The 15,015-nt window shown below is 41.4% G+C and overlaps 1 protein-coding gene across 1 annotated transcript in view; it reads left to right on the top strand.

Annotated features, from left to right (window-relative positions):
• Positions 1-15,015, top strand: part of LOC145402028 (acetylcholinesterase-like) — a 95,367-nt gene that overhangs the window by 53,516 nt on the left and 26,836 nt on the right. Inside the window, exon 17 of the mRNA XM_080274126.1 lies at positions 4,089-4,211. Coding sequence (XP_080130252.1) covers positions 4,089-4,211 — 123 coding nt within the window. The remainder of the gene's footprint in view (positions 1-4,088; positions 4,212-15,015) is intronic.

Below are 15,015 nucleotides of genomic sequence, written 5' to 3'. Positions count from 1 at the left end.
ATAGAACTGTCTGCCTCTCATACCAAGATAATTCAGAATGTTAATGGGCTACGTGCTTACTCTTAGAGCAGGCAGTGATGATAGGTAGTGTATAATCTGTATGATTTTGAAGTGAGGTTTAGATATAATGGCAGCCCATACAGGGAAAGAATAGGGTATCACTGATCTGATATACGAGTGGTGTTTGTAGAGAAGATAGTGTTTCCTCTTGCTGGCCCACGTCTATCCCTGCAAGAGCTCTGTAGGCGAAGTATGGGTCTGCATCGCCTCTTGATGTCTTGTATGTGGTGCCTGAAGTTGTGTCAGTGCCAGATGTCACTCCAGGGGTCTTGGTGAAAGGGGTACGAGGCGCAAGTGGTGATGTTAGGGGTGTATTTGTGTTCAGGATTCTCACCGGTGTTAAATCTGCTGGTGAGCTTGGCTGCAGCAATCGTCAGCCATTAGAGATACAGAGATGGCAACTGGAGAGTAAACAGTATAATACAGAGGCTTGAACTGGCGTGGTTTTATCAAGGAGGGAGATTTTTTTTTTTTTTCATTTTCCGCTGTATGTGATACCACGTAACACCACTTATTACTTTTTGTTTTGAAAGTAGGTATTCAACACCCTAAGACTGACGCAAACCCCACTCATATTATTTTGGTCTTTAGCATTCCGATTACCTACAGTATAGCCATTCCAATATCTCACCTTCGTCTCGCCTGCAGTTTTATTAAACTACATTTCCATTAAAGTGTCCCATCACAAACACATGCCGTATTAGGTTTTGTGCGTTTTCATAGGTTTCTTTACATTTTCACAAAAGTTCTCTATTTCTTCGTCCTCATTGCTGTATTTGTAAACATGGAATAGGTACATGTAGAATGAGTTTATTCTATCCATCCATGATCCAATCCTTTTCTGTCCAATTAGGAGCACAGGGGCCCGGAACTAGGCAGTTTTAAATATCGATATTAACTTTAAGTCGAGAGTAATAGAATTATTTTAGTTACTCCTGAAATAACCTTTGCGGAGTCGTTTTCTCTAATGGTAACATATCGAGGAGAAGTCAGCGCAAAGTATCAACTTTTAATCCAATTAACCAGATATATTTAGGTAATCTAAGTGGTGCTGGGGAATTATGTAATTTGAATGCGATATTAAAGAATTTTTTTGTGATTTCAGAAGTTTCTTTACCTTAAATACTGATCCTGTTGTAGCATGACTACCACTGTACTATAACAGTTGCCTTATAATTTTAATATTTTTTTAACGCAGATATCTAAGTTTTGTTACAGTGCTTGCGTGATTCAGACAAAAAGATTTAATAAATTCTATAATGTGGAGAGATAAAGCAAATAAAAACATTACAGGACCTGTACCTAAGACGCCATGATATCAAGGCGTCCTCAAGTTTTCGGACTGGTTTGGAGATGGTGCAGAGAAAATCACAAATATTCACAATAGTAAGTGTGTGTTAGATGTTTTGCGTATATCTGGTGAATGATTGTTGTATGAAGGTTGTGTAGAGATAAATGGAAATATGGACGAGTGAGACGGGAAGGTGAAGAGGGTGGGTTGGGTGTAGGTGATTCCGGTATGGAGGGAAGGCTAAATGCTTCCTCATATTTCAGTGTAATTTCTGACTCTTATAGTCCTGTATCTCCTGCTCAGTACTTCAATACGGGGTTATTTACCAAGGATGTCTTCTCTGCTCATTGGAATGTGTACGGTACGGTGTGTAATTTCAGTAATACAGTACTACGGTGTGCAGATGTTTGTTAATTTGCTAAAAATGTTTTTTAGTAATTGATAAGCATATTTGGTTATGTTGAAAGAAGTCATTTGGGATTTTTTTCATAAATATTTGAAATTTATGTTGTTAGACATGGAAGTGGTGAACTGGTACGGTAATAAATACCGAGATAATAATTAATTTCACCCGTTTAATATTATGGATAATTTTGTAATTTACCCATTTTAATTTTGCATGTCTTGAAGGGGTTCAGATGGAATTTTGTCATTAATCTATGTCAAGCAAGGGTTCGTAATGTCGTGGTTTGAAGTGCTTGCCTAGCGGTGGTGGTGAATTATGGCCAAGTTTTTTTTTCTAAGCAGCAGGAATCCAGTCAGGGTAAACATTTGAGGTGGCTGTGTGACCTGTGGGTGGGTGGTCTTAACAGCCAGCTCAGACATGACTCGCTGTCCGATACTTTGCCCCATTGTAAGGATTATTTTTATTTATTTATTTTAGTGAAAGTTGACCTCTTGTTTTTTATTTTGATTTGTATATGCTGGACATTGATTTTATTATAATTTATTCCTGGTTATGGTGGAATTTACAGACAATATCTTTTTTTTTTTTCACTGATAATCATTGCTGTTTATTCATCATACATTTATTCCGTGGCTTTATGCTCTTCTGTATTTTTAAGGTTATTATCTTAAGCAAGTCAGGCCTTATACAGTAGGTTGGGTTAGGTATCATTCAGTATTGTGGTTAGGTTAGGTACTGTATAATTCAGTATTGTGGTTAGGTACTGTATAATTCAGTATTGTGGTTAGATATGGTATCATCCAGTATTGTGGTTAGGTATGGTATCATCCAGTATTGTGGTTAGGTATGGTATCATCCAGTATTGTGGTTAGGTATGGTATCATCCAGTATTGTGGTTAGGTATGGTATCATCCAGTATTGTGGTTAGGTATGGTATCATCCAGTATTGTGGTTAGGTATGGTATCATCCAGTATTGTGGTTAGGTATGGTATCATCCAGTATTGTGGTTAGGTATGGTATCATCCAGTATTGTGGTTAGGTATGGTATCATCCAGTATTGTGGTTAGGTATGGTATCATCCAGTATTGTGGTTAGGTATGGTATCATCCAGTATTGTGGTTAGGTATGGTATCATCCAGTATTGTGGTTAGGTATGGTATCATCCAGTATTGTGGTTAGGTATGGTATCATCCAGTATTGTGGTTAGGTATGGTATCATCCAGTATTGTGGTTAGGTATGGTATCATCCAGTATTGTGGTTAGGTATGGTATCATCCAGTATTGTGGTTAGGTATGGTATCATCCAGTATTGTGGTTAGGTATGGTATCATCCAGTATTGTGGTTAGGTATGGTATCATCCAGTATTGTGGTTAGGTATGGTATCATCCAGTATTGTGGTTAGGTATGGTATCATCCAGTATTGTGGTTAGGTATGGTATCATCCAGTATTGTGGTTAGGTATGGTATCATCCAGTATTGTGGTTAGGTATGGTATCATCCAGTATTGTGGTTAGGTATGGTATCATCCAGTATTGTGGTTAGGTATGGTATCATCCAGTATTGTGGTTAGGTATGGTATCATCCAGTATTGTGGTTAGGTATGGTATCATCCAGTATTGTGGTTAGGTATGGTATCATCCAGTATTGTGGTTAGGTATGGTATCATCCAGTATTGTGGTTAGGTATGGTATCATCCAGTATTGTGGTTAGGTATGGTATCATCCAGTATTGTCTGGAAATACATAACCTAAACCAGTCTGAATTACTGCATCATTCTAGCAAGCCTAACCTTACCCATAGACACATCGTTGTTTTGAATTATTTCCCTAATTGCTTGGGTAGTCCATATTAATGTTTAAAATATTCCTATACAGGCATTTTTCACTTAACTGTTGGTCATACTTTTTTTTAGTAAATACACACTGAATTTAGTTACATTTGTAGATATTTCAGATATTTTATACAGATATCCTTTGTTTTTGGTGATGTTCTTGTTAATGTTGTTTGGTTTAATATGTGAATTTTCAACACATGTCCTTTTTTTAATAAGAAAATAATAATCTCGTTTTGTTTCTCAAATTGACAGTTCTTCCAGTAGACAATATAGTATCGTTCACACTTGACATACTTTCAATGCTTTTACAATAAAACAGAAAATTAGCAGCAGTGATGTCATTCATATACAATGATCCCATGGTTTTTGTTATCGCTGCTGGTGGATATTTGCACACCTGCTATTATCACACGTTTTGACTAAAAAAAAAAAAATGTTATTGTGCACATGGCCTGGTTTTTACCAACAATGATAGTGAAAAATCTGTGGTTTCAGATGGCGTGGAAGGATTCAGAGTTCAGGCCCTACTGGAGGAGTTATCCCCAGGTGGTGGAGACCATTAACTCTCCACCCCCGAGCTGCAGAACCCTTTACCTCAAGCCCATCTCAGATCTCATGGTATGTGTTTCTTCCTTATCGTACCCCCATTTCTCATTTATTATTAGCTTAACCATGCCTATGAGTGTGTTTGATAGCATTATGGTATGTTTGTACTTAGTGTGTATAAATTACTGGAAGAGAAAATTTTGGTTTACAAGTGTGTTGTGTGCTACCAGTTAGGATAAACCCCATAGGTTCTTTGCATTCATTATCATGCAGTTTCGGTGTCATGCTTTCTCATGTTTCTCCAGTCCATCATGTCACTTTTTATTACTCTTCTTTCCACTTTAGGTGACTTTCCACTGAATGACAAGCCAAGTGGTTTCCAGTAACTCATGGAACAATTTACAGTGCTGGGTGGGAACCATATAGCCAGATAACAGGGTGACCTGGAGCCTATTTTAGTGCTCCTGCTAACCGGGTGGAGAGACATAAATGCAGCTTCCACTCAGGAACCAAACTTCCCACTAATTCCCGTGCCTTACCGTGGTGATTCGCTGTCAGCCACATGAGAACGTTGGTTCACTGCATGGGACAGCTCTGCAGGTGCAGTTGCATGCCTGCAGTTGATGGGTCTGCTTCATCAGGCAGACTGGGGTAGCACCACAGCTATAATTGCTGTTTTCTCTGCACTGGTCCTACAGCATAACAGGGTTGCCTGCCGTCCCTGGCCATACCCTCCAGATTTCTACCACAAGACCAATAGATGCACTCATACAACCTAAATTAACCCTTATAAGATGGGCATCCACATATGCAGCCCAAGAGTTCTATTGGCAAAGAGACGGGTGTCCACATATGCGGTCCTGCCATTTTTCAAAGTAGCGCGAGCATTCAGGCAGGTTCCCTTGATCTAAGAAGGAGTATGATGACACTAACAAACCCTCCCCAACACCTCCCCACCATATCGCACCTGCAAAACCAGTGACGCACTCAGTCTTTGTCCAGCATTGTGACCGAGAATATGCCGCTCTCTTCACCTTCTGTAGGTGGTTAAACACAGTACAGTAGACCCTAACTGAAACAAACCTCAGCATAATGGACGTTGGATTTTATGATTGCTTTGAAGCCCACTGAGCATTCTGTTGGCTGTGCTGAACAGTGTTTGTTACATGTGACACATCACATGGCCCTTCGAGATGCCTGTGAGGCCACAAAAAATTTTTTTGGGTATACTGAACAATGTTCATTAAATGGGATGCATCACATGGCCCTTATGGACAGCTCCCTGCATGTGGGGCGAATCAAAACACAGTAGTCAGGGATGGCGGTAGTTTTTTCCATCCATGTGGACTGGGTTGGAGATCTGCGGGTGCAAATAGGTGATGAGTTTGGCTATCTGGGGATACTTCTGGTACCGGGTAGGCCTAGGCAGGACCCGAGTCTGGGGACACGTTGTATCACGATTGGCTGCAGCGTTGCCCTGTCATGAATTGCATTCAGACAACCATGTGTGTATCTCGTGTCTTGACTTTGCGAAGTGGTTTTCCATTGTGATTGTGAAAAATGGCTTCTTGTGGAATCTCCCAGCACCTCCACTTTTCAAAAAGCAAAGAAGTGGGTTACTGTATTTCTTGACTTATAAGATGCTGCGATGTGTAAGATGCACCCTAATTTTAGAAGAGCAATTTTTATTTTTTGTTTTGTTTTGTTTCATTTTTGAAGGCTCCAACATGCTTGCATGCGTTGGCCTTGGTCACCTAATGTCGGCTGTCCATGCTGCTCGATCTCTGGCAGCTTCCTTATTCTGTCCCTTATCCCTGAGGTCACACTCAATGACCTCATCCGAGATCTTTTTCGGTCTGCCTCTCGCAGTCCTACTCCTAAGGTTAACACTTCTCATTCTCTGCACCCAGTTATCATCCCCCATCCTCTCTACATGCCCAAACCATCTCAAGCTACCTCATCACAACACCAATACACTCCAGCCCCATCCCATCTCTCAATTCTTCCGTCATAAACCTAGCCCCCCAGGCCTTGCACTCAAGGATGCACTGCACATGCACCTAATCATTGTCATTTCTGTATGGTTGAGCTTCTGAATATCCTCTTCCTTTACTGCCCAGGTCTCCCTACTATACAGCACTCCTAACACATGCTTCATACAAAGATTTGTTAGCACAGAGGGAGACCCCTCTTAGTGTCAGGAGAGGCAACAGCTCCCTGAACTTTTTCCAACCATTCCTCATGCTAGCGACAGAGCTAGCTCCAGCCCCACCTCCAGCACAGAACATGTCTCCTGAATAACAAAACTCTTCCACACACTCAAGAGACTCACCAACAAGATTAATCTTTTTACTTCTGGCAGTATCCATATGCACTCCCCGACACATCGCACACATGAAATCAGCATTATCTCACAGTCTACCTCTAATACCACTACATCTCTTATGCACCCACATATCACAGACACTGCACAAGATGGAATTACTACCCACGCCCTTGTGACAAATCATACATGGCCACTCTCTCTCATCTTTGACAGTACCGCCGCCAGCCCTAGATACCATCACTTGTTTTATCTGCATTTACACTTCAGGCCTTGTGTCCCATACCATCTCTCCACTTCCTAAATCTTTCCTCCACCTCCCTTTCATTCTCTTCAGTCAACACCAAATCATTGGCATACAACATCTCCCACGGGAGTCCATTTCAGAAGTCACGTGAGATGGCTTCAAGTACTGTGATAAACAACAAGAGGCTCAAGACTGACCTCTGACGCACACCACCTTTCATGGAAAACTCATCACTCGATTCTCTATTCACCCTTACCTCAGTGCGAGCACCGACTTATATAGCCATAATCACCCTGACCAGCCATTCCTCGATCCCAAGCTTTCTCGTTGCCCACTTCACCACCTCTCTAGGAATTCTGTCTGAGGCCTTCTGCAAATTGACAGAAACAAAGTACCATACAGATCCTTTTCTTTCTTATATATTTTTCCTGAAGCTGTTGAATAATGAGTGTGGCATCAGTGATTCCCTATATAGTGTACTATATAAAAGAACATTAGTAACAGTCATATTGTAAAGGACCAAACTGAAACTTAACAAATTGATCACAGTGGTCTGGCCGAGATTCCATCCTGGGCCCTCGCGCTTAATACACGCGCACGTTACCACTGAGCCAAAGAGAGGATCACAGCTCTGCCTCTAGGCAACGTGGGCTTTTATACACCCCATTACAATATGTGCACCAGAAATCGTTTCTGTCCACCCTTCATCGTCTCTGCTGAGCTTGACCCAGCTGGGTTTGTCCTCAAGTCACTTGATTGCATGTAAAAATATCAGCATGATGACATGCGAACAGAATATAAAATCATAAAAAAAATAAAGGCCAAGCAAATGTTACAAGTACTTGTTCATCCTAAAAATCCATGCTTGCATTAAGGAGTGTCCATTATATTCACCAGCAGACACCAGGTGGCACCACTCGGTATGTAAACACAGAGTTTATTCTTTACTGCCACCATTGTATTTAGCTTAGGACACATCTTCAAGTTAACTTCTGTCTGCACCTCCTAGCTGTTATATTCTTGCTGCTACTAGGCTGTTAAGATCAGGGTACACCTTTAGTAGTGAAGATTTTATATATATACTGTCTTCTGTAGCCCATTCACTGTGATAACATGTTTATGTTGTTCTGGATGCCAGCAGACTGCTGCTCTCGGATGTCTGTCCTTTCCTCCCCTCCATCCTTCTTTCCATCCATCCTCTTCTGTCTTTCTTTCCTTCATTCTTTCCTCTTCGTTCTGCCTGTGGGTGACGCTACAAGAGTGACAAGCCAAATGGTTTCCTGTACACCAGGAAACCATTTACTATGCTGGGTGGTAACCATATAACCAGATTTTGGCGCCTGGTGGTTTAGTGGGTAATTACGGCACTCCAGTTGGATTGAGCCTGTGTAGGTTTATATCCAAGAGGTGGTTGGGGTTTGTTGCTCATGTAATGCCACTGAGGGATGCGTGAGGCTGGTCACTCTCATCTTAAAAGTCAAGACCAACTTCCCTAGCCCTGGGCTCTTACGCTCCTCATGGGGCAACGTAGGATTGGATGATGATGATGAAGAAGTTTATTTCCTCTGATCTAATAGTTAGGATGTTCTAGTTGGAGTGATTGTCATGCATAGTGTAGATTTAATTCACAAGAGGTTTCTTATCATTACTATCAAGGAAAGTAGTCTGGTCATATGCTCCTAGATGTACTGGTAGTCTTTACCCCGTGAGAGTATCCGGGACTATGGTAGCCTAGCATCAAACCCCTGTGCTTGGAAGAGGTAGTAGGGGTTGGCTGTATATACTGCTGTTCTGTAAGTAGAAATCTTGACAGCAGTTGGTAATTATTATTCCCTTCACTTTGATGGCATATATTTTAATTCTTGTTGTTTCCAGACAGCTTTATTTATTTTTACTGGAGGTGTTATATGTAGAGTGGTAGGTGGTGGTGTGTACTCCCTCCACAATATGTCTACCCCCGATGTATATATGTCCCCCCCCAATGCATACATGCCCCACTAAACTTGCTGACCTAGCACGCTTTCCCAGGGCCCACGCCTGGGAACACGGCGCCACAGTTCAGTTCAGAGCAGACACTCAAGTAGGGCAGACTATTTTGTTGTGAGCTGGTAATAAACTCCTTATCTAGCTGTTTGTACACGGAGTTTCTATCACCAAAGTATTGCAAGTTACAGGTGACCATCATCCACTCACTTGATGTAGTGCTGCCTACTTCTTCCTTAGCCTTTATCATTCGTTTTCTGCGCCTGCCCTCCTCTCTTCCTATTTCTCCCATCTTTCCTGTCACTACTTAATGCTTTTCTTTCCGTTACAGGTGGCTTTACATTGAGTGACAAGCCAAATGGTTTCCTGTAAGCCAAGAAACCATTTACAATGCTGGGTGGTAACCATATAACCAAACCATACGTGCTCCCTACGTGTCAAGTGGGTTTGTGGAGGGTTAGTGCCCCTCCCTGTAAAACAAGTAACTCAGAGTCAAATGGCCACCCTGTACGGGATTATGGCGTCTGGCAATAGATAGATAGATAGATAGTTATATGTAGCCTTAACCCATTACAACTAGATTTGCCTTAAGGCTAAGTAAAAATTCGCTGGTGGCAGAAAAGATCAGTGGATACAAGAGTAAATGCCATAATGTGCTTGTGAAGCTTAGGTCTGTGAATTTGTTTTGCTCTGTGATGGTAAGGACCTTGGCTGTTATGCTGCCAGGATTAATTTCCCCTTTTCAGTCTGGTGACATTTTAAAAAGATTATCAAGATGGATTTATATAGACAAAGACTTTAACTGGGGGGTAGTGTATAGCCTTTATTAATCCATGCGTTATTTGGGTACACAAGCTGGAAGAAAAAAACAGCAAACGTAAAATAAATCACCATTTTCAGGGGGTTAACCAGTCATTGTCATTGCCCTAAGCTGAAAAAAATCCCCTGGTAGCAGCAAGAATAATGTAAAACTGAATTGGATGGATCAACAAATCAGTCTAACCATTTGACCCATTTGTTTACCACTTCATATTTACGCACAGCTGACTGGGTGGCCGAGTGACTGTGAGGAGGAGGAGGAGGAGGATTGATGATGATGACTGGTGATGATGATGAAGATTCTCAGTGTTGATATTTATTTACAGGTGATATGCTGGCCTAGTTTACTGGTGTAGATGTAATTGGGGGAGATGCAGCAACAAAAATCTTATGGAATACGATTATGATTGGCCTGGGTGCTGCCTTGTTACCCTGGCAGCCACATGATGGGTCAGTGCTCATGTGTTTAAGAATTATTGTAGCATATTTAGCCTACCAGGAGGAGGATGTAAGGGAGTGTTTCCAAGTGTACAGGGCATACTTATCAACCTAGCTACTGTAGTGAGTTATTGCCATTGGTTATTTTTCACGTGTATTTTTTTTTCAAGAGTTAATTTTTTAGCTCGGATGAGAACCCGCTAATTACTCAGTGTTCTGGTTCTTATTTGTATTTTGCATGGCTTATTTTTTTTTTTTATTATTATTATTACTCTTTAGCTTCATGTGTAATTTTTATATATTTATTTTTTTCTTTGAGGTGGAGCCAGGATTTGGGGGGCTTGAATGATGAGTGTGGTCTGTTTAATTGAGCAGACTTGGGTTCATTCACATACTTCTGATTTTTTTTTCCTGGATTCCTCACCATATCCTTACATGGGAAAAGTTTTAGATGATATTGTTTTTGTTTTTTTATTTATTTATTTTTTTCATAGCTTGGATAAGGAACAGCACGAAATATACTGAACAACTTGCCAGCGGTGGGTGTGGAATGGTGAGATTTGTGTGTGTGTGTGTGTGTGTGTGTGTGTGTGTGTGTGTGTGTGTGTGTGTGTGTGTGTGTGTATGTATGTGTGTAGACAATTTTGTTCAGACACAGAGAGACTTGAACTGGTTGGTAATACAGTACATAGCCTTCTTTAACCCTCCATTACTGGGGTACACAACTAACCTGGAAGAAATTTAATCTGATAGTAGCAAGAAGAAAATAAATAAATATAAAATGAAATATAAATACATTACCAGATTGAAGAGGGTAATAAATGAATCTGTCCCTTTGCTGTGTTTTTTTTTATTACTGGCTGCTGAAATGTACCCATAGGTGTTTAGTTGCATGAGTTAATTGTTAATGATGATGATGGTGATGATAATGATGATGTATTTACCCACAGGTGTTTGGTTAGCTGGGTGGGTGTGGCATTGGCAAGTGCATCTTATTGGTGGATGTACAGCAGCAGAATAGTGATGGCTGTGTTGCTGTGATGGGTTGAGGCCAAGTTTACAGATGCTGCCTTAACATCCATCTTATGGGTTAGTGTCCATAACTTTGCTAAATAATTTTAGTTTATATTTTTGTGAAGCAAGATAATTTTTAAGCGAGCAGAGGATTCTTAACAAGTATTATTTTTTCCCCTCAAGTAACAGCAGCACATAATAGGCCTTTTTTTGTGTTATTTGTGTGGTAACCATATAACCAGACCATGGCATTTGGTGGTTTAGTGGGTAATTAAGGCACTCCAATTGAATTGAGTCAGTGTATTCAAGGGGTGGTTTGGGATTATTGCTCACATAATGCTACTCAGGGATGAGTGAGGCTGGTCACTATCATCTTAAATGTTAGGACCAACTTACCTAGCTCCGGGCTCCTACACTCCTCATGGGGCAACATAGGATTGGATGATGGATGGGTGGATGGAAATTGTGTTTTTCATAGTTTAATTTATTATTATTATTATTATTATCATTATTCCCTTGTACAAAGGAAAAGGGGAAAAAGAAGTGTGTGGTAATCATAGGGGCATTTGTCTTCTTAGTATAATAGGAAAAGTGTATGGTAGGATACTTATTGACAGAGTTAGAGAAAGAACAGAGAAATTAGTTGGAGAAGAACAGGGAGGCTTTAGGAAGGGAAGAGGTTGTGTAGATCAGATATTCATTCTTAGATCTCTTGTGGAAAAGTTTCTAGAGAAGGGAAAGAAGTTGTATGCGGCTTTCATGGATTTGGAGAAAGCATATGACAGGGTGGATAGACAAGGATTGTGGAAAGTGTTAAGAATATATGGAGTAGATGGAAAGTTGTTGAATGCTGTGAAGAGTATGTATGATGGTGCTAAGGCTGCAGTGCATGTGGATGGTGAACTAAGTGAATTTTTCTCTTTGAAAGTTGGGTTGAAACGGATGTGTCATGTCTCCATGGCAGTTCAATCTGTTCATGGATGGGGTACAAGGTAGGGTAGTGGATGTTGGAGTGGCCCTGGTGAGAGAGGATAGTGTTTGGAAACTCCCTGTGCTGTTGTTTGCAGATGATACTGTGTTGTTGAGTGAAGACGAAGGGGAGCTGCAAGGCTTGGTGGATGAGTTTGAGAGAGTGTGTAAGAAACAGAATCTAAAGGTGAATGTAGGGAAGAGTAAAGTGATGGTCTTTGAGAGAGGTGAAGTCAGTGAATGTACAGCGAGGTTGGATGGTGAGGAATTGGAAAATGTGAGTACGTTTAAGTACTTGGGTAGTGTGATGAGTAAGGATGTGAAGGTTTGGAGGGTGAAGTGCTTGAAAGGGTACAACAGGGAAGAAAGGTTGCTGGTTCTTTGAAAGCAGTGATAAGAAACAGGGAAGTGAGCATGGAAGAGAAAAAGTTACTACATGACAGTACTGTGATACCAACTCTAACGTACGGAAGTGAAGCTTGGACGTTGTTGGAAGGACACAAGTCAAGAGTGAGAGCAGTGGAAATGAGTTATTTAAGAGGAGCCTGTGGAGTCACATGGAGAGACAGGCTGACGAATGAGGATATAAAGGAGCGTTGTGGTGTTGATGTGGATGTGATAGGAAGCGTTATGAGGAACACACTGAGGTGGTTTGGCCATGTGGAGAGGATGGAGGGTGAAAGACTGACGAAGAGAGTGTATGTGAGTGAGGTGGAGGGGGGGAAGAGGGATGGGGAGGCCGAGGATGAGATGGAGGGATGGGGTGGAGAGGTATATGAGAGAGGGGGGTGTGAGTTGGGAGCAGGGCAGTGAAATGGCAGGGGACAGGACGACTTGGAGGCGATTTGTTTGTGGCCACCCCAAACGGGATTGAGGCATCTGGCAATAGATACATATTATTATTTTTATTATTATTATATTATAGTTGTGGGTGTGAGTTGGGAGCAGGGCAGTGAAATGGCAGGGGACAGGACGACTTGGAGGCGATTTGTTTGTGGCCACCCCAAACGGGATTGAGGTGTCTGGCAATAGATACATATTATTATTTTTATTATTATTATATTATAGTTGTGGTAGGTGGGGGAACTCACCATCCACTCACTCAGTGTAGTGCTGCTGTTGGGTGTCTGCCCTTTCCTCTCCTCTATCCTTCTTTCCTTCCATCCTCCTCTGTCTTTCTTTCCTCCATTCTTTCCTCTTTCTTCAGCCTGTGGGTGACTCTACACTGAGTGACAAGCAAATGGTTTCCTGTACACCAGGAAACCATTTACTATGCTGGGTGGTAACCATATAACCAAATTATGGCGCCTGGTGGTTTAGTGGGTAATTAAGGCACTTCAGTTGGATCGAGCCTGAGTAGGTTTATATCCAAGGGGTGGCTGGGGTTTATTGCTTATGCAATGCCATTCAGGGATGAGTAAGGCTGGTCACTCTCATCTTAAATGTCAGGACCAACTTGCCCAGCCGCGGGCTGTTATGCTTCTTGTGGGGTAATGTAGGATTGGATGATGGATGGATGGATATTGTGTGTATTGAGTGGAGGTTCAGGTTCATCTGCCCTGATATGTTCTGGACAGTGGTAGTCTGGCCTCGGACTCTTCCACCTCAGAGAACTTGAGATTTTTTTTTTTTTTCCACAGTGCTGATCAACCTTTTTTGAAAATTGCACCACAGATTTTCTACAGAATGCTGATAACCTCTTTTGAAGACTAATTGTGTATGTAATTTTTCCTAGTTACTTTTCTCCCTGTTTATTGCCACAGAACTCCTCTACCTTTTACTAATATTCATAATGCTGTTGCCTGGTTACTGTGTTTGCACATAGAGAAACACCTTATCACACTTTTTTTCATGTAATCTTTCAGTTTCAATGTGGCAACTTTAGATTATAAGCCTAACAGAAGGACAAATTCATAATGCCCATCATTTAAGCTGCAGTTTTGAAGGAGCCAGCGAGGAAAATGATAAAAAAGAAAAAAGTCAGTTCCATATTATCGTCTTTGGGGTGTAGGAACCAGAGGGTGTAGTGGCAGGGTATTGGTGGGCTGCAGTGAGTGTTGTGTTGTCCTGCAGTAGCCCTGGTGGATGTACTCTGTTAAGGGAGTTTGTTGTATCAGTCATCATTGTGCCCCCTCCTGGGAATCCTCGAGAGAGATGGCCGGCACTGAATAGCTGATAGGCTGCTTTGTAAAGTGTTGAGGGTATCAGTGTTATTATTGTTATTGTTGTTATTATTATTATTATTATTATTATTATTTCACTTATCTTAAATCACTCTCATCTTTACCAGCTTGCCTAGCCCTGGGATCCTTTGCTCCTCATGGGGCGGCATAGGATGGGATGATGTATAGGTGGATGGATTATTATTATTATTATTATTATCATTATTATTATTATTACTACTACTACTGCTATTATTATATCGTTATTATTGTGGTAACTGGTGGCAACAATCCTCCACTCACATGATGTAGTGGTGCCTACTTCATTCTTCATTTTTTTTTTTTTTTTTTTTCAGTTGGCTTTAGTTCCCAGTGTGTCAGCAAGTGGGTTGGTGGAGGATTAGTGCCCCTCCCTGTAAAACAACTAACTCATGAAGACTGTCCGGCCAGAGATAAGGTAGATTATTAAGTATATGAGAGAGGGGGGTGAGTTGGGAGCGGGGCAGTGAAATGGCGGGGGACAGGGCGACGTGGAGACGATTTGTTTGTGGCCACCTCGAACGGGATTGAGGTGTCTGGCAATAGATAGATAGATTATTATTATTATTTTATTATTATTATTCTTCCATCCATCCATCATCCAATCCTACATTGCCCCATGAGGAGCGTAGGAGCCTGGGGCTAGGCAGTTGGTCCTGACAAGATGAGAGTGACCAGCCTCACTCATCCCTGAGTGGCATTACATGAGCAGTCAACCCCAACCATCCCTTGGATATAAACCTTCACCGGCTCAATCTGATTGGAGCGCAATAATTACCCACTAAACCACCAGGCGCCAAAATTTAGTTATATGGTTACCACCCAGCGTGGTAAATGGTTTCCTGGTGCACAGGAAACCATTTGGCTTGTCACTCAGTGTAG

Source organism: Coenobita brevimanus, chromosome 57, assembly GCF_032717465.1.
Source record: "Coenobita brevimanus isolate Jiangsu-jjx chromosome 57, ASM3271746v2, whole genome shotgun sequence".
NCBI lineage: Eukaryota > Metazoa > Arthropoda > Malacostraca > Decapoda > Coenobitidae > Coenobita > Coenobita brevimanus.
This window is presented reverse-complemented; position numbering and strand designations above follow the sequence as displayed.